Source organism: Trachymyrmex cornetzi, unplaced genomic scaffold, assembly GCF_001594075.2.
Source record: "Trachymyrmex cornetzi isolate Tcor2-1 unplaced genomic scaffold, Tcor1.1 scaffold82, whole genome shotgun sequence".
Classification (NCBI taxonomy): Eukaryota; Metazoa; Arthropoda; class Insecta; order Hymenoptera; family Formicidae; genus Trachymyrmex; species Trachymyrmex cornetzi.
In genome coordinates this window covers 458,975-480,267 of record NW_017300158.1, presented here as the reverse complement: position 1 = coordinate 480,267, position 21,293 = coordinate 458,975, and the positions used below count along the sequence as shown (strand labels likewise).

General features: G+C 33.8%; 1 protein-coding gene across 2 annotated transcripts in view; it reads right to left on the bottom strand.

The window, feature by feature from the left end:
• Positions 1–2,617: 2,617 nt before the first annotated feature.
• The window catches only part of LOC108768681 (uncharacterized), a 44,957-nt gene continuing 26,281 nt past the window's right edge, over positions 2,618–21,293 (bottom strand). Inside the window, exons 1-2 of one of the 2 annotated variants that reach the window (XM_018519203.1) lie at positions 10,669–10,922; positions 2,618–6,245 (exon numbers count right to left, since the gene is read on the bottom strand). In XM_018519203.1, coding sequence (XP_018374705.1) covers positions 2,829–6,245; positions 10,669–10,683 — 3,432 coding nt within the window. In that variant the 5' untranslated portion in view covers positions 10,684–10,922 and the 3' untranslated portion in view covers positions 2,618–2,828. Of the gene's footprint in view, positions 6,246–10,668; positions 10,923–21,293 lie in introns of those variants that run through there. The other variant, XM_018519202.1, reaches the window with a different exon arrangement.

Below are 21,293 nucleotides of genomic sequence, written 5' to 3'. Positions count from 1 at the left end.
TCGTCAATTAGTTTACTCAACGTGACCCACTGGTTTAACGCGAACAAGCTCGTCTTTATATCAGAAAACGTGTGAATATTCTCATAGCTTCAGTTTCAGATTACACAGGAAGTTTCATGATCGTATTGTCTGGTAACACGAAACAGTAAGTAGTGGAGAATAAGAGAAGAAACGTGCATGAAACAACGTAGATACTGAGAAACGAAGCCGATGAATACTGACGGCGAATGGATTCGCGTGGAAAATGTGCGAGTAACGATTTTAGCACGAAAATCTGGATACTAACCATTCCTAACCGAAGACGAAGTGATAGCGTTTCATTTACATAACCGTAATTCTACTTAGTGGCGGATACCTAATTCCCTCATACGTTTCCGTTTCTCCACCGTGCCAGAATTCGTGGTATTTAGGCGACCGCCGATTTAGCTGAGTACTTTCTCGAGACAAACACTTTCAGATGTGCAAACTTGTAATCCACATTACGGCGGGCCAATCTCTGCAAATGGACTCGAAAACAACGTGTAATATCCTACACTGTTAATACCAATATTTACGGCTGGTCTTGGTATAGCGCACAGCTGCAAATAGAGAGTGAATCACATAACACACGAATGACATAGAAAGAAAAAACCGTGTATTATATAAGAATTACCTTTGCAATTTTTATTATTACATTTATTATCTCATCATGTCTCATATAATAAATTAGAATAGGATAAAGATGAAAGAGGGAACAGAAATAAAAATTAAGCTCTATTTACAAAGTATTTATATATTTACATGAGGAGTGTATATTAAGAATACAGGCTAATAAGATTGTTATATCCTGCGAGTAACGCATTGATTACTCATGGGATATAAAATTCTACGTATATAAAATATAAATTAAAATTCTAATAAAATGTATATAAATTAAGATTCTAAAAAAAAAGGTGGATATGGGTTAGGAGCAAGTGGATGCGTTTTATGGCTTGGCAGTATCGTCACTGCGTACTTTGTAACAATGAGCGTCTCTTAAAACTATACGCTCTACTTATTTTACGTATCTGCAATACACCAAGTTATGCATAACCGTTTGCCAGGCGAAAGGGCATAAAAATACAAGAATTTTAAGATTATGCCACACTCGGGATTTTAACGATGTGCTTTCACGACAGGCGCTCATTTTCAACTTATGCGCAGAACTGCGAATCCTGAGTCGCGTAAAAATTGTTAATACGCAAGCGGCGGAAGGAAGTAACGTACATCGTTTGCATTCTCTCGTGTCCAATAGTAATCGATGTTTTGAGGTTGCTCCGCGTTTCCGTCGTATACGCATCCTAAGCACGTGTACCGCATGAGTGTATTTCTTCGCACGCATCTAACAGCGGACTAGAAGATAGACGGTAGAAGATAGATCCGCATCCGCCGGTTATCGTCACAAAGGCATGTAAAACCAAACATAACGCGCTTGCACGTCCGCAGAGACGAGCAATGCGCGTTTCATTCGGAACAAGATTCTCATAGGAACCGGGTTCTATTCCACCTGATCATTAAATGTGAGGTTCTGAACTTTCACCTCGATAAAGGTTAAAATTGCAAAAGATATATGAGGCCGTCGATCAATCCATCTGGCGGACGACCAAGTGACTTTACGCGGGTACATCATATCGTTAACTGTAGACTTCGCGAGAGAGGTGCCGTAACCCATTGACCTACATAAGTGTTAATAAACGTCGCGTAATACTCGTCGTACCGCTTTTAATGTTTTCATGCATTGTGCGAGACCAGCGAATGCCAGACTTTGCCACCTTTTTTTAATTGGACCATGATGGCATTGATTATCCATAATCCGACAAAAATCTTGTTCGATATTAAATAATTCCCTCGTACCTCGTTCTCGAAAGAACTATCGAGTCAACGAGATTTCCATGAACGAGGTAAGATAAGCCGCTGACGCGAGGACACGGAAAAGTCGGAGAGTTCTGGATCCTTGGTTGGATCTTAACAAACGTTTGATAAAAAGGATCAGCACTCATGGAAGTGAAATCTTCTCGCACGATAATAATGCCATTGATACTCGCGTCTCTTCCTACAATCACTCCGATAATCTTGGTGAGAGGCGAAAGGTTCAGCGGATGATTCGTCCAATAGAACGTTATCGATACTGGCCAATAAATAATTATCACTTTCGCTTGCTTGGATGAAAATAAGATAAAAAGGATTGCATAAACTTTCGTTTTATGCTCGTGCCTTTCATACCTTCTAATTCCGGTTTCCAGTCGATCAGATATTTTAAGTGTTTCTTGAGCATTCTGCTATCACAATTACGTAATCTCATATCTTCGCTCGAACAATTTTTAGAAAGAAACAATCAGACGAGTTATTAGAAAGTTTCAGTATTGAATTGCGAAAAATTAATTTATCGCAACTTAAAAAAAAAATAGAAATCGTAATATATTAATACATGGAAAAATAATCGTTTGTGCTTGTGGTCATACATTTAAAAGAAAAAATACCAAAGAACTTGTAATGTGAAAATTATATGTTCTTATCAAGAAACACGGCTGCATTTCACGTCAAGTATATTTTTTGTAATGTATTTAATATACAGAAATATTTGAAATTGTGTCGCAGATATTACAACACAATTTTAATAAAAGATCGATATTTTACCGATAGATTTTGATGATCACTTACAAGCAAAGAAAGTAAATGGCATCACGTTAGCAGCGTATCTGTTTTTTCTCGTCGGAAGTGGAAATCGACAAATCTCTGCAGAAAATCAGGGCGATTGTAAGGCAGTATTAAGAAAAATATTTTTAAAAGACACACACTTATGAATTAATTTACGAGGATTTGGTTTTATTATTGCTCTGCTTGTTTTCTCTCATGACTTGCGTCTCATTTTTCGACACCGACCTAATCTCTTTTTTCACTTGTCCGTATTTAGTATCAAAGAATAAAGCTACTGATGATCGATTGTTTAAATCTTTCCTATCTTCATCTCTATCGCTAACTTTTTCGATTCGATTTTGTAGTCCCTTGTTTTGCGCTTGACTATCCACAGTGATAAAGTGATCAGTAACACCAGTTTCTTGTGGCAAATCAGGACCGTAAACTTTATTCAACTTTTGAGCCTGTGGTAAACCTTGAAATTGTGTAACGCTATTTTCCTCTATGGGTTGCTCTATGGCAGCTAGTATGTTCTGAAGAAGACCATTGGACAACACCTGATCGTGTCTGATGCTGCCATCCGAGTTTTCAGTGCCTAATCCTCCATCCGCTGGTTGTATCTGTAATTTATAAGTGCCTTTGGAACCGTGAATCTCAAATCCGTCGGCATTGTCAGCTGTCAATTTCTGGGCTAGAGACAATGCCTCGCTACCCTCGCTTGTTTTTAGAAATTGACTAGCGTCCACCTCATTCGATTCGATATTTTTTTCTTGATTGAAGCTTTGCGAGGTCCAACGTGCTATCAGCGCTTCAGCTGAAAGTCCTGAATCGTGTTCAAGCAACGCTGCTGCAGGATAGGTGTTACGAGACTGACTAGGCAAATGCGTGGAAAGCTCGTTCGAAACATCTGCGATAGATGTTTGAACAGCTCTAGTATCACTCGCTTCGTTGGACGAATCGTAAGTTAGTCCTATAGGATTACCATAGCTGTCTTTTAAATTAATCTTCGGCTGTTCATTATGTTCCAAATCCAGCGTGCTCACTGGAGGTCCCCCCAGAAAATTATCGAGTGGTTTTTCAAGTGGCAGTATATTATCTGCAAAAATGGAATTTTGATTGTTGACATCGGATAAATCATTTCCCGTAAAAACTGGATTGTGATTGTCCACATTTCCAGCGGGAGTTCCTGCATTTTCAAAACCGTGTTGTAGGTTACCGCTAGAATGCGCGGGTAATACGCTACCTAACGATAGCTCCTCGCTCGAGGGCGCTCCACCACCTGAAGATAAGCCTCCACTCGAGTGTAGCTCTCCGCTGGAATGCAATTCTCCGCCTGAAGGTAAACTACCGCTTAAAGGTAGCTCTCCGGTTGCGGACGGTCCTCTACTCGAATACGCCCCGTTCACGGGCAAGAGTGGCTGCAAGGAATTGCAATCGTAACTGCCACCGATTGATAATGGCGCGTTTACTACTGGTGTGCCGTAAGTTGTCAGTGTATTACTAATTCCGTTGTAGAGATTACCAAATCCGGAAGATGTTGAAACAAAAGAAGGCGATGGGCCAAAATTAGGTGCTCCATAAGTTAAGTGTGGTGCTGGTGTATTAAAATCGTTGAATGATAATGGTGTTCCGTATTGAACATGAGGCGCGGCAATTGGTGAATTTAAATTGTGTACGTTAAATGAACCAGACGGTCCAAAAGAGCCTGAAAATAAATTGCTCGGTCCCGGTGTGTGGCGGAAAGATACTGGCACGTGAAGATTCGGTAATTGCTGCTTTGCAGGTGGCGGTAAATATCGATTAATATTTGACAATAGTCCCGTTGGTATTGGTTCTCTGAATTTAATCGGTTCTCGATTTCGTGGTGGTATCAAAGAACCAATAGGAATTGACGGTGGCCTGAATGGACCATGAAGCCGATGAGAATGCAAGCTCGGCTTGTGGAAAGAGCCTCCGAATGTTCCGAATGATGAAAACAATGAACCTCGTCCACCATGTGCCGCAGGATATGGACCATTAGGCGAGTAAGAGGAAAGAGGTGGCGCACTATAAGAATTTAAAGGTGGAGGAGAAAGCAAAGGTATTCTTGGTATATTATCAGGCTTTCCAAAGGTGGCAGTTAAAGGCGGACCATAATCATTCGATGGCGTCTGCTGCGGAAGTTGCTGCAAGGATAGATCGTTCCCTATATTTCGAAATCCGTGAGAATCTCCACCACCGCTTAAAGCATCAACGTGGGATCCGCCACTGTTTGCTGTCAACTCTAACCCCGAATGAAGTGGCGCAGAATTAACCGAATTTGAGATATGATTAAACGATGAGATATCAGAAGTACCATCTGATAAACCTGAGAGATCCGTATTCAAAGCACCAGTTGTAGGCAACAATTCAACTCCTACTGAGTTTACAATGGACACGAGCTCGACATCCGGCGCTCCGTACTGCGAGTTGAATTGTTGTCGACCAAATTGGTGGTCGGATTGACTGGTTGTAGTAATAACACCTGGACCTTGATTATTGTGCAGGGGTTCGTTCTGTGGCAACGGCGGCGGCGGTAATCCGTTACTCTCTGAGGAAGCCGAGGACTCGTGCACAGATGTCTTTAGATTTTGATCTTCGGGGTTTTGTAATGGTACACCGTAAGAATCGCTAGGCACATTCGCATTCATTGAGGCGCTCAATGAAGCGTGAGATAATTGCGATCCTGACGAACTGTCAGCATGATTATGCTTCGCCTCGAGAGGAGGACCATATGTATCTGTCGGAGGACCACTTTGATTAGGGGTGGTAGCCGATCCCGCGATGGGCTGCCATCCATCGTACTTTATGTCAGGGGGTGTGGGTGGCGCTGGAACTCCTGGCGGAGGTGCTGGCGGTGGAGGTCCGTATAAATCACTAGCTGGTGGACCGTATTGCGGTTGCGGCACAGATACGGGCGGTGGTCCGTACTCGTCATTGGGCAGAGGATTAAACTGAATAGCTAATTTCGGAGGTGGTGGACCGTAAGTCTCGAGCGATATAGGAATAGGTGGTCCGTGACCTGGCTTGGGCGGCGGTACATATTGCTGATTCGATGTAGCGACGAGCTTCAATGGTGGACCGTACTGAGGTTTTGGTGACCTGAACGGTAGAAATGAAAACGACGGCGGCGTGAAATGTTGTTTTGGCAGTCCATAATGAAGTTTGGGCGGGCCGTAAATAGGTTTAGAAAAAAGAGACGTTGCCAAACCGAAATTTTGTTTCGGCAGCCCATATTGCTGTTTGATATTTCGTGGTGGTCCGTAAGAAATGGCCAAAGGATCAAATATAGGTGGCGGCACTTCCGGAGGCGGCAGTGGATAAATAGGCGTCGGTCCAAGATTGCCGACTAATTCTGGTGGCCCATATACTGGCGCTGGTCCTTTAAAACCAGTTCCCAAAGGTAGCCCATATTCGTGAGATGGAAAATCAAAAGTATTCATTATTCGGTCTTCAGCTTTAACCTTGGATTTTTCTTCTTCCTTGGTTAACGGTACTTGCGAGGTCGCCTTGTTGACTACCGCTTGTACATGATGTCCAATTAACAGGACGCAGAACAGCGCGAATAGCATCTAAAAGCAGAACGGGATGACTAGAATCGAAGAAAGTGAATCGGCTTCATAGCTATTGCAATTAGTACTGTTTTTTTTATTTTCCACGCTGATTATGTATGATTATATTGAAAATAAAGTCGTGGGATAAAGTTAACTTATGTACAAATAATAATATATTATGTTCAAGATCTCGGAAGTTTTAAATGCAGTAGAAACATTACTATTTTGTATAATAAAGCTAACATAATTTTACATATTTTACACTCTTTTAATTTCTTATACTTATTTAAACAACTTTACTCTATATTTTAATGTAGAATATGTATATATACATATATGTAAAAATTAATTAAATAATAATTCATGATTTAATACTATAAACATTGCAATTTATACAAATTTAATTATTGCAATTCTTAAGTCATCTTTCAATACTATATTAAAATTATTAATTTTTATTTTTATACTTTTTCCGCTTTTTATTTTTTTACGTATCTATAATCAAATGCATGTTACATAGGTAAGCACTATATTTTATGAACACCATATTCCTTTGTGTAAATAGCACATAAATGCTATATTTGTATAAACACGTATTCCTTTGTGTTATTATTGAAAATGAAAGACTAATAATTACGTCTTGCACGTATTCATTCAAACATCCGAAACGCCGTACTATACGTGTTCTAATTAGTTCGTTGGGCGCTTAAGAATAGTTTCGCAGAACACATGAAGATCACCCATGCTCGCTATTGTACTGTAGCCATATTGGAGGCCGTGAGAACTCGTTATTCGCTTAAGCCCGGGAAGTCATCTCAACGTATGTGAAAATTATGTAAAGCCACGTTTACACATTCTGGGTATTAGGGAAGCGTGCACGCGTGAGTGAATAATTACGTCAATTGTAAGCGGAATAGCAGGTGTTGCATGAAGAGGAATTACGAAAAATGAATAAATCAGATTTCTTTTGAGGTGTTAACTTTGCCTATTTTTAATACAAAGCGGCTATTTTTAGAACAAAGAACTGTTATATATATGTTAGTAATTTAGAAAAAAAATACACATAATTGCATGTTTTATAAAAAAAAAGTATTCTACAAAAACTATTTCTCTTGATCGATTGTTATCGTTAAAAGTTAAAACGATTACTGAAATATTCTTTCCATGACACATAAAACTAGAACGCGCAAAATTTGTATATATTTTCGTCATAAATATCTGTTACAAAAGAAACTATTATTTATGCTACGTATTATGTGAAGTAATCGGCATTAGATTACTACTATACTAGTAAATATATCCGCGCTACAATAAAATTTCAAAGTTCCTAATTCTATTGCAATATATAGAAAAAAATTGAGTATTAGATAATATTATATACATATATTTTTAAACTATGCTTATTAAAATACTATACTTGCAATTACATTTTGTACGATTAATTATCGCACAGTAGCATTTTGTCCAACGACAATATTATGACAAATTATATATAATACAATTTTCTGCAACAATTATAATAGTTGATAGCATTTCTATATTTCTTTTATAAAATATTAGGCCGATAAGAAGAAGCGGTGAGAACATACAAGCTCACCGTCTGTCAATGCCGGTAAGAAACTATTGGCTTCTTTTAAGTAGCACGATGGCCGAGATGCAAGGCTAACATAATCAACCGTACTTTCTCCAAAGACCACGGGAAATGTTTGCAACCCGGCAATGTATTGCAATGATTGCCGCTTCAAATAATTGCGTTTTTGAAGATACTAATACAATCTCATTTCTTATTATGATATTTCATTATTTATTCACAAAATGTGTTTCAAGTCAGCTCAAAATTTAAGGATTTGTGGCTAAAAAAAAAGTATGAGAAAATGAAATTTTATTAATACCTGCGGTTCCTCTCGTAGGTACATATATGGTAAATAATTATACTTTTTAATATACTCGCAATTTTTTCAAGTTTTTTAGATTTATTATTATGATTTGTTTTATAATCAGTTATAATATAATTATTTACTTAATACAAAAAGTTATAATAATTATAATTGATATGTGTTACATGCAACTAATTTTTCATGCAATTTATATCCTGTCGATGGCCGATTAAATTTATTTATCAGTAATTTTCTAGAAGAGACCATAAAAATAATAAAATTAATTTAATTAATAACATTAATGCAAATTATTTTGTCGAAATTTATTAATTGCTTACCTTTAATATTCACAATGTTATTAAAAGAATTTTTATTTTTTGAACAAGCATAATCTTGAGAAATAATTTGATCACATAATAAGTTTAAACGCACAAACTTAATGCACAGTTATGAGACAATACTAATAATTACAACGAAACTTCTCTTTTCACTTTCTGCAATCCCCAATCTACAATCATCAAAATAAATTAAATCAAAATAATATTACTGGATTAGGCCAAGACGGTACAGGACTTACAAGATAGCACACACGCAATCCATCAATGTAAACGAGGTCAATAAAAGAAAGTTCAATCAACCGGGATATGTTTGTCCGAAATATGTTGTATATTTTCACATTTCTTGAATTATATCATATAAATGGGATAGAACATTTTTTAGTCATCAGCTATATAAAGTCCAAAATTAATGATATGGCTATATTTTGAAAAAAATTTTACTCGTTTTTATATTATATTTTGCTTTCTCATAGATTACATTTTGTTGTTGAATGCTTGACAAAGTGACTCGATAGCATACGCTGCATACAGCACGCGTAAATAGGAAGTAATAAACAAATCGAATCTGCATTTACATTGAAATTCAAATATGCGCCATAATCATAAACATCGATTACACGTACGTAATTAATGAAAATGTGCTATCTCCATAATATAAAAGACATTTGTTTTATTTTCTTTGACATTTGTTTTATTTTCTTTTGTGGTTGTAAATAGCCACTTTCATACCTAGATTACTTTTGCATAAGGATGCACTTTTTACTGCCCGTATGAAAACGCGTGTATCTCACGCGACTCTCGTTTTCACGCACATTGTGATGCACATAGGTGCAATGACCTATATACTTTAGACAGTATACAATTAACTTTTATTTAATCCTTTATTATATTTTTACACTTTCTATGCATAATATATGCAAAAAATTCTCGAGGATTTAAAGTAGAAGGACTAACTTGTTCAGCAAAAAATAAATTTGATCAGTACTTTAGATTAGCCGTTATCACCGACAAGAAACCGCCAATTACTTAATTTCTAGTTGGAAATAGTCTCAGTAGAATTATCGATAATGCGTACACCTAAGACCCTATCGTGCACTCCTTTCATAATGCATACGTCCTTCCTTATTAGTACGGAAATTTATTCACATCGAGGGTGCAACGCTATTTCAGTCGTAGAGATTTCTGAATACTAAAGTGTGTGTTCTGTTCTTTCTTTCATGCCTTGATAAGATTGACGTAATACATATACATATACATATACATATACATATTTAAAAAATCGATTAATTAAAACACGGAAGTCAGTAACGTCTATTTTATAGATATATATTGCATATACGAATAATTTAAATCAATGTGAAACATGAAATAATTATAAGCTTAAATTACAACATTTAATTTTATCAAATCAAATTAAATATCCAATAAAATTTAATTTAAATTAGTTATAAGAAATTACTATTTAAAACTGAAAAATATTAGTTTTTATTAAATAATTTTTGAAAATAAAAATTTTTTAATTTTTTAAGTAATCAATAACACTTAAGTTTTTAGTTAACAATAATCACAATTAAAATAATTTATTACAATTCATTAGAAAATATTACTCAAGTATTACTTAAATATAGAAAATATATTAACATTTTCTATTAAATAAATCGAAATAAATAGAAAATATTACTTAAATAAGTATAAATAAAACAATAATGACTTTATAATTGATCGACATATGAATAATATTTATGAATAATTTGATGTATGATCAAAATAAATGTAAATATTATTAATTAAAATGTTAAGAGCATTATATACAATATAAAAAATTCAATTCTATTAATAAAAATGCAATTAGATACATTATTTTCTCGAGAAAATTTGTTATTTGCTAAAATCAATATTTTTAAATGTCTTTTCTAAATTAATATATATTAAAAATAACAATGAATTTTTTAATAGTAGTAGCTTTAATTTAAAAAAAGGAATATGTATGAATTTAGTTAAGCTGATAAAATTTGTAACATATTCAAAATTTCCAGATCTTCCAAGAGAAATGACGTATTTTAATATAAATCAGAATTAAGAATTAAAAAAATATTATGCAAAATTAAAACACTTTATTGTTTAGTAAAGCTATATGTATTAATTACATTTCATATTTGTATTAATTCCTTGAAATGATAAACACTCTGACTAAACAAAGCACAATTCAGACGCTCTGCGACCTACCTTGAATTTAATCATGATACACGCACGTAAACCGCAGTCTTGGCACTTGTACACACAGATTATCCGACACTACGTAGATCTCCTTACTCTAGAAGCGTTTCTTCAGCTTTTCTCGCCACCGCACTTTAAGGGAAGTCGCGCCTAACCGGAGCTTGTCGTATGTGATTTAACGGTAGCTTTTCGTGTAACACATCGCGCGCACCATACTGGCATTCGTCGGCCCGCAGCCTCTTTGACAAGCGAGCACTACGACTCGCCAATACTAACACAAAAAATGTTCAGTCTCGTATGAAGACTCCGCTTATATAGACTCCGAGAAGACTACCAGTTGGAGGAGTTGTCGACTGAAGTTGCCGGGTGAATCGTGGAAAGGAGACCCGGGAAGAGGAGAGAGTGAGCGCGCCTAAGGGTACTGAGGGAAGAGAGAGGAATAAGGAGAGAGAGAGAGTGAGAGAGAGAGAGTGAGAAAAAGAAAGACAGAGAAAGAGGGCGTACAGAGAGATGATGTGGGGAAGAGCGCGAGAAGAGACAGCCCTCCTCATACGCCGTTTAAAAATTCTCTTTGTAGAGAAAGTAGGCTAGCCTTGCCTCGCCGAAGAAGACGAAGATGCGCCGTCGTACGTGTAGTCTCCGATCCCCAGTGACTACGTCCGTTACGTGAAACTGGTTATAAATCTTTCCGCACAAAAGATGGTTCGGAAGGATTGGTCAATCGAATCCTTCACCCTGTACTCGACAATAAGAACCGATGTAAATTATTGGTAACGCGTCTACTCGCGTCTGGTGGAGACTGAAAAAGTGCAGTAAGACCATGATTTGCATAAAAATTGCAAGAGAAATTTATGTTAAATTGTCTGTATACTTTATGTAAAAGACATTTATTTCGGCAGGTCCTGCTGATATTGGCCAATAACTGAACACCAACAGATATACGCGGCGTTTGAAATTCATTACGATTCTGTATTAGCCGGCCGCGCTTAATTTAAGGATTGATCAAGAATCAGAAATACATGATCGTTAAGTCTTGAAGGATGTCCATCAAGAGAGTTGCAATGCATGCATAAGAAATCTTACGCAACGCGTAATAATGTAATTATTGTAGATTGATGTAATCTTCAATCGCGTACTAATTAATTATCGCAATGTGATATCGGTGACTTCAATGCAATACAGGAAAACAGGTTGCTCTTTACTAAATAAGACCTGTCTTTCATTAGAAATGTCATATGTATTGCTTGTATCTTTATGGAATTAGTTTATAAAGAAAAACAACCGTGAAGTAATTATAAGTGCTCAAAAGCGAAAGGTGTTTGTTAATAATAAAATAAAGTTAATGTTAAAATTATTATTGTATTTTTGTAACCTTTTTGGTATTTACATAAATAATTTATATAAATAATGTGTTATGCAACTGATTGGATTCTTAATAATTTATAAATAATTCAAATTGTAATTTAAAATTTTAAAAACTGGAAAGCAACATCTAAAGATATATATATATATATATATAAGTGCTTTTACGTAATCTTTACGCAGAATACTGTTAGAATATTTTAAAACTTTTAATCACGCTCAAGATTGTATTCTAATAAAAATAAAAAAATGGGAAGTAATAGTTTACGTACTCGTGTATATCAGATGTACACTGACATATAATATATACACACATGCCCTACCCTATTGAGATCCATTACGTTGTCATCAATAATTCAGCAAAAAAGTGCCGCCCCTCATGGTTTGGCTTTGCTTGTCTGTCGACAGTACCATCTATCGCTGACGCTGTTGCTGCCGCAAAAATCTCGGAATAACGAGAGACCCGCAAACAAAATTGTTTCGTCCAAAAGTCTGTGTGGCACAGAAGAGCGGTGAAGGTAACTAGTTGCGGTACGCGCTGGAATTAATTGTCCAACGACACCGTTCATCGGAATTTTTTCCAACTCCTCTTTATTCACCGATTTCTGCGGCTTGAGTTTCCACCACATCGTTAAAACGACCACCAGTGTATCGTCATCATAGGAATTTATTCTAAAAAACTTTCAAGCTAATTTTTTTTATTTAGACATATTTATAGTATATTAATTAAATAGTAGAAAATCGTTTTGTTATGCTGTCCCATAAATATTGTATTACTTTAATATAATATTAATTTATACTAAATATATATAATATTGATAATAATTATCGTACTATATTGTCAATATTTCTTAATGTAATTTAACGTTAATAATCGATTTAGGATAATATTATATTGTTGTTTATAATATATATGTTACTTCGGTAAAATATATTAAATATTTTTGTAATTTTTGATACCTTAATGTAACACATTTTTAATATTATTAGTTTAGTTTATGATTATTATAAATTACGATAATCAATTGTAAAGTGAATTTGGGTTACGCTACCTAAATTTATGAATTTGACATTTATACACATACTATACAAGATAATATAAAATGATTTTGTTGCATACCTTCATTTCCGATTATTGCAATTTATCATTTGATGAGATATTTTAGTCAGAATATATAGTCATCTGAAATCGAATTAGCAGATATTTCTTGTTCAATATATCTAATTCTTTGGAAAACCATAATTGTGACGATAATGTCAGAGAAATTGGTAATGTTAGCTTTGTCTTTAATCTCATCTTTTATACGCTTGGCTGACATTTATATTATAAATAATATGCGCACTCACAGAGAATTTTCTAATTTAATTAAACTATCAAACTTGTATTACTAAAGTTATAGTTCCATGCATTACACCCGTTTCTCCTCTAACATAAGTTCTTGTGTGTATTTTGTAAAAAAAATAGTATATTTCTGAAATTATGTAATATATAGACACACATTTTTTAATAAAATTTTAATATTTTAATAAAATTTACTTTAAAATTAATATATATTTATGAATGTAATTAATAATTATGTAATTAAAATTAGTATATATCTATGAAAATGTAATAATATTATAATTAAACAAATTTTCTCTATTATACTATATTAAAAATAACTTTCTAAAACATTTTTGATAAGCCAGTTCTAATAAGTTATTTCAGAAAATATTTTAAAAGATGGATTTTTGAGTGTAGATGCACAAATCCGCAAGAATTGCAATGTTTTATTCATTTCAAACCAAGTGTGATATTAATCTGATAGTTGACTTTGTTTTTATGCAGTGAATAGTTAACCATGAAAGGGAAGCTATATCAGTTACAGCAGGATCCATGGTCAAGGTGAATGATCGACGGGCATTGAAGTTTTAGGGTCACGTCAACTGGAATGCGCGCAGGTGCGGCAACATCTCGTATTGCCAGGTAAGACTTTCTTCTTTCTTTCACTCGAGGTCATCGTAGTGAGATACGTTGAGAGAAATCAACGATCGAAACGCTCTTCCAATGACATTTCTAAACTACAAATATTTTTGAAATAAAATTTTTTATTAGCTTTAGTTACTATGTTAGAAGTAAAAGTATACTTTCTTCATTATACAAATACTGATAACCACTAACGCAGCATGCTAAAAGCAAAATTTTGACACTTCTGATGTCTTTGATATAAATCAAACTTTTAAAGCTTACACCTCTCTTGTATCAAATCAAATATTTTCTATTCACAAATACAGAAATTATCATACACTACATTTATTTGAGTAATGGTTTTTTATTTGTATTCTTTTGTACAAATCAAGTTTATTTTTTTATTTAATCTATCATAATATACTTAATTTTATTTGAATTCAAAATAAACATATAAGAATTCATAATATATAAATTTATGAAGTAATAGCTCAAACGAGTTAAAAATGATAAAGAGCAATACAAAGCATTAAATGTAAGCATGATACTAGTTCCTCCAATGACTATTCCAATGTTCACTTCATATATTAAGGGTTAATACCCATAGGCAAATGGTAACAATATTGGAAAATCTAGTAAGTGTCGATCCGTACAATTTATCAGCCCCAACTGGCTTGTCACACCTGATCTCCTGCTAAATCGTCTGCACATCCGGCAATCTACATATAGCACAGCTGGTTCGATTTGCAACGAACAACCAGAAGTGACTCAATAAATTAATATTTGGTGTATATATATATATTTGCTCATAAAAGAATAAACAAATCAATTTGTAATAACAAAGTTATGTCTTTTATAACCATATTTATATATTGCATTTTATAATTTAAATTAAAGTGTTTGTGTAACTTTGATTATTATGACAAAGAAATCAAACTTTATTCATAATATACGCATGTACAGCATTGTGATTTTATAGTAACGCTCAATACTAACAGATATAATTACAAAAATCGAAGATTATCTTAAGAATATCTCCAAAGAAAGAACATAAAAGTGTTTATCAGCTATACAAAGAATAATCGGTCCTTTGAAATAAATTTATTCAAATGAATGCAAGACGAGAATGTACAGAATGGGCTTTCCTTTCAATCGACTGATGACTCCTTTTCCAATCGATGAACTGACTTTACAAACCTCACTTATATAATTAAGAATGTCTTCAATGCAAAATGCTCGACCCTCCATTCTTACAATATGTAGATGTTGTTTCACCAATGACATCTATTATATTGTGACGAACGTTTTCACTAATACATAGTAATCGTGACGAACTGACGCCAATCTTCCGCACGCATCTCCTGTGACGAAACTTAGTACTTATTCAAGCTACAAGACATGTCCCAATATACATGTTACACGTCTAATTGCACAAGCTATGTTTCCAACATCGATGTAAATTACATATCTTTATGTTGTCATAAATGTAACAAAAATTCAAATGCGTTTAAATTTCCATATCAACAAATTATCATATTCTTTTGGAAATAAACGTTTTAAAAAATTTATAAAATAATTGAGTAATAATTTGTGTTACTATTGTAAAAATTATTATAATTTGTTTGAAAATTTATCGTTATATATTCAAAATTATACAGGAAGTTTGTAAGTAACATTTGATAGAATGGACTTCGTTTTTAACAATTTATAAAATAATAAAATTTATCGTACGTGAATATCTTATTTTTATTGTATATTCCCAATTACAATAATAAAAATATGAGTAGAGATAATAACCCGAAGTGAGATCCATTAAATCGAAACATAGTTAAATGCACGTGCGCCTGGTATAAAATTTAAAATTAATTTTCTCGAAAATAAGGAAAAATAAAACAAAATTTGATTCTACGTTTTTTATTAATTTTTTTTCATGTGGAATTACCTCTCTCCTAGTTTGTACCATATAATACATTAGTATAATATACATCAGTATAATACTTTTACTAACACAACCTGTAAATATCATATTTTTATTTATTATTTTTAATATATGTGTTGATTTTTAAAATTTATATTAAAATAAAAAAAATGACAATTTTTGACAATTGTACATTAATCAACCGCAGATCAATAAAAATTTCTTGATTATATAAATATAAACAAACATATAATCAGAAAATAAAATAGTTAAAAACACGAAATAAATAAAAGCACGTGCGCGTATTGCTTTGCTGAGGGAGCGAATACGAAATAGGAAGCGATCATGCTCTTACGTTGAATGAGAAAGAAAACACACACGTCAGACATTTTTCTCCCATAAATCCGTCGTCGTAAAAAGGAACGAGCGAATTTTCGTAATACGGTTGCTTCCGTAACTGGTCGGTGAAATAAAGTTCGCGCGAACATCATAATACAAACGCTGAGAATTCGGTACTTTGAGTGCTCGCTTTTTATCTCGCATTTTACTTGCGCTGATCTTGGCGTGTCGTAAGCCTGACAAATACTAGGAAACCGCTTACGCATGTTCGAACAATTCATTTGCGGGCATATCAGTATTCCATCCGCATCCTCGGGAAAACGAAAATATAAGGAACTCTTCCTTTCCCAGAACTGCCTGATTACAATCGCTTAATTATGAAAAAAAAAAAACAATTGATTAGAAATATTGGCGAATAGCATCCGATGTGAAGAACGGTGTTTGCAGCATAAGGAACGTCCAACCGTGACGAGAAATCAAAAAATTTCTACCGCAAAAGTTTGGCCGGTTTCTCGAGGTGTGTCGTAATTGCATTTTCCCTTACAAAGTCATCCCACCGAATCGATGACTAGAAGCTTACCTTCTCGCCGCGTTCTCTACTCTTTTTCTGTCCCCTCGCCGTCGCCAACGGTATATCAGGTAATGACGCGGGCGCGAAATTGGTTTGATGTCGGCCATTATCGGAGAAAGTTTACAGCGTTCGTGTTTTACCGGAGTTTATCATCTCAGTTTCTCCCCCTTCTACGTGGGGCTATCACCGTCTACTTGCTTTGGCTCAGGTAGTCGCGAATTAGGATACTCCTGCGCGCCGAAATGTTCCTCGATCATCAAAATTTATCTACCCTCTAGTTTACAGCATGTAGTTCCATGCCAAAAAAATTGTAATACTTCACGTTTCAACTTATTCATTCTTGCATTTAATTTTTGCCACAATAATGTTGTTCCTCTACATATTAGATCTATTAAATAAGAAATGTGTAAGATGTGTTTTTAAAATAAGACATTTTTTCTACATTAAATTAGACTTTATCAATAAATATATCATTATTTAAGATTTAATACAATTGGAAAGAGATATTGAAGCACTGATCTTGATATTTCAGAAGAATGTTTTACTAATTAATATGTTATCTTGCGATATAATAAACAATTTGTGTAATTCTTAATTGCATTGGGAAATTGCTATCTGCTTTTGATGTTGTTAAAATCGTGTGATAAGATACGCATTTGAGAATATTGAAATTGAAACATACTTTTTCTGTTATAACATATTAATTTAAATAGAGATAAAGCAAATAATTAGATAAATTACATTTAAAATAATTATAATGATTAAAAGTTATTCGAGCGATAAAGTAGGACACTGCGGAGGAATTGAACTACAATGAATTCGTCAATGCATGCGAAAGACCTATTTGTTTATTTTACGCATCATAATAGCGGCCGACGAATGCACGAATCATTCGTTTCTCGTGCTGTTAACCAATAATAGAACTCATGCTACCGCTTGTTGAAAACGAGTCTGTAATCAGGTTTCACTGTATATATAACTTTGCTTCCACCTATCAGAACCTCATTCTTCTGATTACAGGTATCACGAAAATCGTCGTTCCCAGCAATAATACTAGAATCACGTTCATTCTTTTCGAAGTCCCGGCAATCAAGTGTCGCATGAGATTGGTACATTTTTTAGTTCTATATGAATAAAAAGTTCTATGTCTCGTACCTTTAACTACGCGTTATAAAAAATATTTTAATATATTTTCCTTAAAATGTTACAGTATTATCGATAATCTTCATAAGAATACAAATAAATATATTTCTAATTATTATAATACATACTAATATGTATTATATACAACTTTTTATAAATCTCTTGTAACCGATTAAAAATTCTTAGGAAAATGTATGTTATTATGTAAACTTCCTAACTACAGAATTTTAGTTCTGATGAAAGCAGTAAGGAAGGAATTAACAGACGTAAATATTACTCTCACTTAAGCATACATTTCTTGGAGAAATTATCGCGATTACTATGTTAACGGTCTTTTTAGTCCATCATCTTCGACGCCTGTTGCCGACGTAATATACATCATGTAATAAGTGATCGTTGCAACGGAACTGTAACTGCAGCGAATTGTTACTCACGCCATTCACAATGAATATGTCCCAAGGGGAACTTTCCTTATAAATATCAATTTGACAGATCGATATATAAAGAGATTTCATGACAAATATAAATCTTGTAAGTCATGCACGGTCAATTTGGTGTCATACATCGATGTCATTGTGTATCACGTCGCGCAGTTCTTATCCGACGGTTGTGGGTCAGATCCTTAATCGGATGTGCATACAGAATGGGCGGAATCGGAATCTGCAATTTAAACGGAGTACGTCAGAGTTTTCACTCGGATGAATCACCAAGTGAAATCACGTATCTCCGCGTTCCAACGGTGCTACGTACTTAGGGACTCCAAAAATACGTAACATATGAAAATCCTGCTTTCATTCTTGCTATCTATAGACCCGAATGAATCTCGAAAATTCATACATTACTTTATGACAGAATTAAAAATCTCTTTCCGTTGTATGTGTGTAAAATTAGATTTACATCACATACTGAATAAATTCGAATTCGTCAAATTTTATTTGAAAAATGGAAAAACGAAATAGATATCCTAATATTTTAAATAACAAAATAGCTTTTAATAATTTGAAAAGTTAATGTTGAAATGTTCAGCGTGATAGATTAATTGGAAGCTAAATGTAGCTTAATTCGTTATCAGAGAGCCATTGTGAATACCTATCATATATCTCAGAAGACATTCTCTTAAAAATTCCTTCATTTTTAAGGAATCTCTATAAAATTCCGAACGTAGCACGACATACGTTGACGAAGCATATCCGTCATGCTCTTCCTATATTTTTACGAAGCGACCATTCACAGCAGGTCATTAACATACATTCCTGTGGGTAGGCTTAATTCATCTTCAGGGCCGTTGAATCTGTACTTTCTCCTGAGACAAAATTTCGAACGTGGGATTTCGGGTCGACCACTTTAAATCCGTTTCTTCATGCATGGCCGCATAAAAAGAGTACAGATGCTATTAATCTTCTTTGATCGTTAATTTCGTGATTGTTAATAACGAAATGTGCTTCTCACATTACGACGCGTTTCAAAGACATGGAAATAGGATTTCGCAAAGTCACGATAGAAGACGACAGAGAATGGAAAGTGGATTAATGAATGTTCCATTCATACAATCTGTTACAAAAATTTACCATATACTAAATCATGTGAAGACAATATCATGTACAAACGTATTTAAACTGTATCATTTTTTGTACAATTTGTTCAGTTTTACGCGTATTTGAATATAAGTGTTTTATAGATATTACACAATTATAAATTAATCTGAACTATTTATGCTTTAATCTGAGTGATAAACGAGCGAAATTACAGATATTGATAATACATGTTTATATCTGTCCATGATAATTGCTTCAAATAATTAAATTTAGAATATTCACATTTATTTAAATATGAAACACGTTAAGCTTTCCATTGTAGTAATAGAACGTGACTCCGTCATATGAATGTGTTTCATGCAGCCACTAAAGAGTAGAAGATTGTGACACAATAACATAAAGTTGCTAAGGCCGTCAGAGTCTCGTGAAAGCGTCCTTGCCGCTTGAACTTGTGCAGCACCTGTTATGCATCATGCTCGATGATTATTAACGAAGTGAAGCAATATGACGTATCACTCATCAATACGTGGCTAAATTGAAATTTAACAAAATATCTTGTCCCCAGAATAAATATATTATTTGTTAAATTATATAATGCATCAACAAATAAATTTCTTATTTACACTTCTAACGTAATCAAATATCCCATGGATAAAAATAATATTTAACTTGCAATAATAATAAAACTATTTAAATAATAAACCTCACATACACAAAACTCTAAATTTTTTATTATTAGAGGAAAAGGATAATATAGATTTGTTTCATTTCCTTATAAATATAATTTTTTATTTCATTAAAATAAAAAATTATAATTATAAGGAAATATCAAACATTAAAATAAACGATATCGTAAACGATAATTTATTAATCTAAGTTTAATATAAAACACATTTAAGGCTCCTGAGTATTCACTTTATCCCCCCCAGCCATATTGAATCGTGACCTTATAAACGAGAAATGTATCATAAGCGACACGTTGATTTTTCTTGCATACCATTTGTAAATAAAGAGAATTTGGATGAAACGAAATGATGAGATCGCTTTAAAACACTTCCAAAAATGGACGAAAACTATCCTTATCTCCTTTAACAGTCAGTAAGTAGTAAAAGGCACGTAAAGTTTAGTAGTTTTTCACTCAATGCTCATGCGTAGCCTATTTTCACTTTACGAGCCTTTTTCGACTCTTTACTATCAGGAGAGATAGAGGAGAGTTTTCGTCCATTTTTACAAGTGTTTTAAAGCGATCTCATCATTTCGTTTTATCCAAATTCTCTTTATTTACAAATGGTATGCAAGAAAAATCAACGTGTCATTTCTCGCTTATGACGTCACGATTCAATATAGCTAAAGTGACTATTCAGGAGCCTTAAGACAAATAAGCCAGTTCACAAAACAGAAAAAATTATTTAAATAAAAAGGAACACCATGATGTGACTATATAATTTTTTATTAAAATAGGTCCTTCCTATATTTTTACAAAATGTGGTTCCTTGAGGTCTATTTGAACTTGTCATGAAGTCCAAATAACTTGGACTCATAAAAAATTCTGAATGTTGAGATATTATCAGATTCAGAAGTTTCTTTTCATGAATACATTCTCCTTGCGTTGATCCTGTCTTTGTGAATGTTTGCCACTAATTTCCCGCTTTGCAAATACTTCCAGAGACTTCTTAAAATCATTTTAAAATTATAACCACGAAGACTTTTTAATGAAAAACAACTCTCTGCAATGTTTTTCGTCAAAAGTCTTAGAGTTACATTATTTACTTGTTAAGAGGCCCGATATAGAAATATTAACAAAATTTATATTTAATG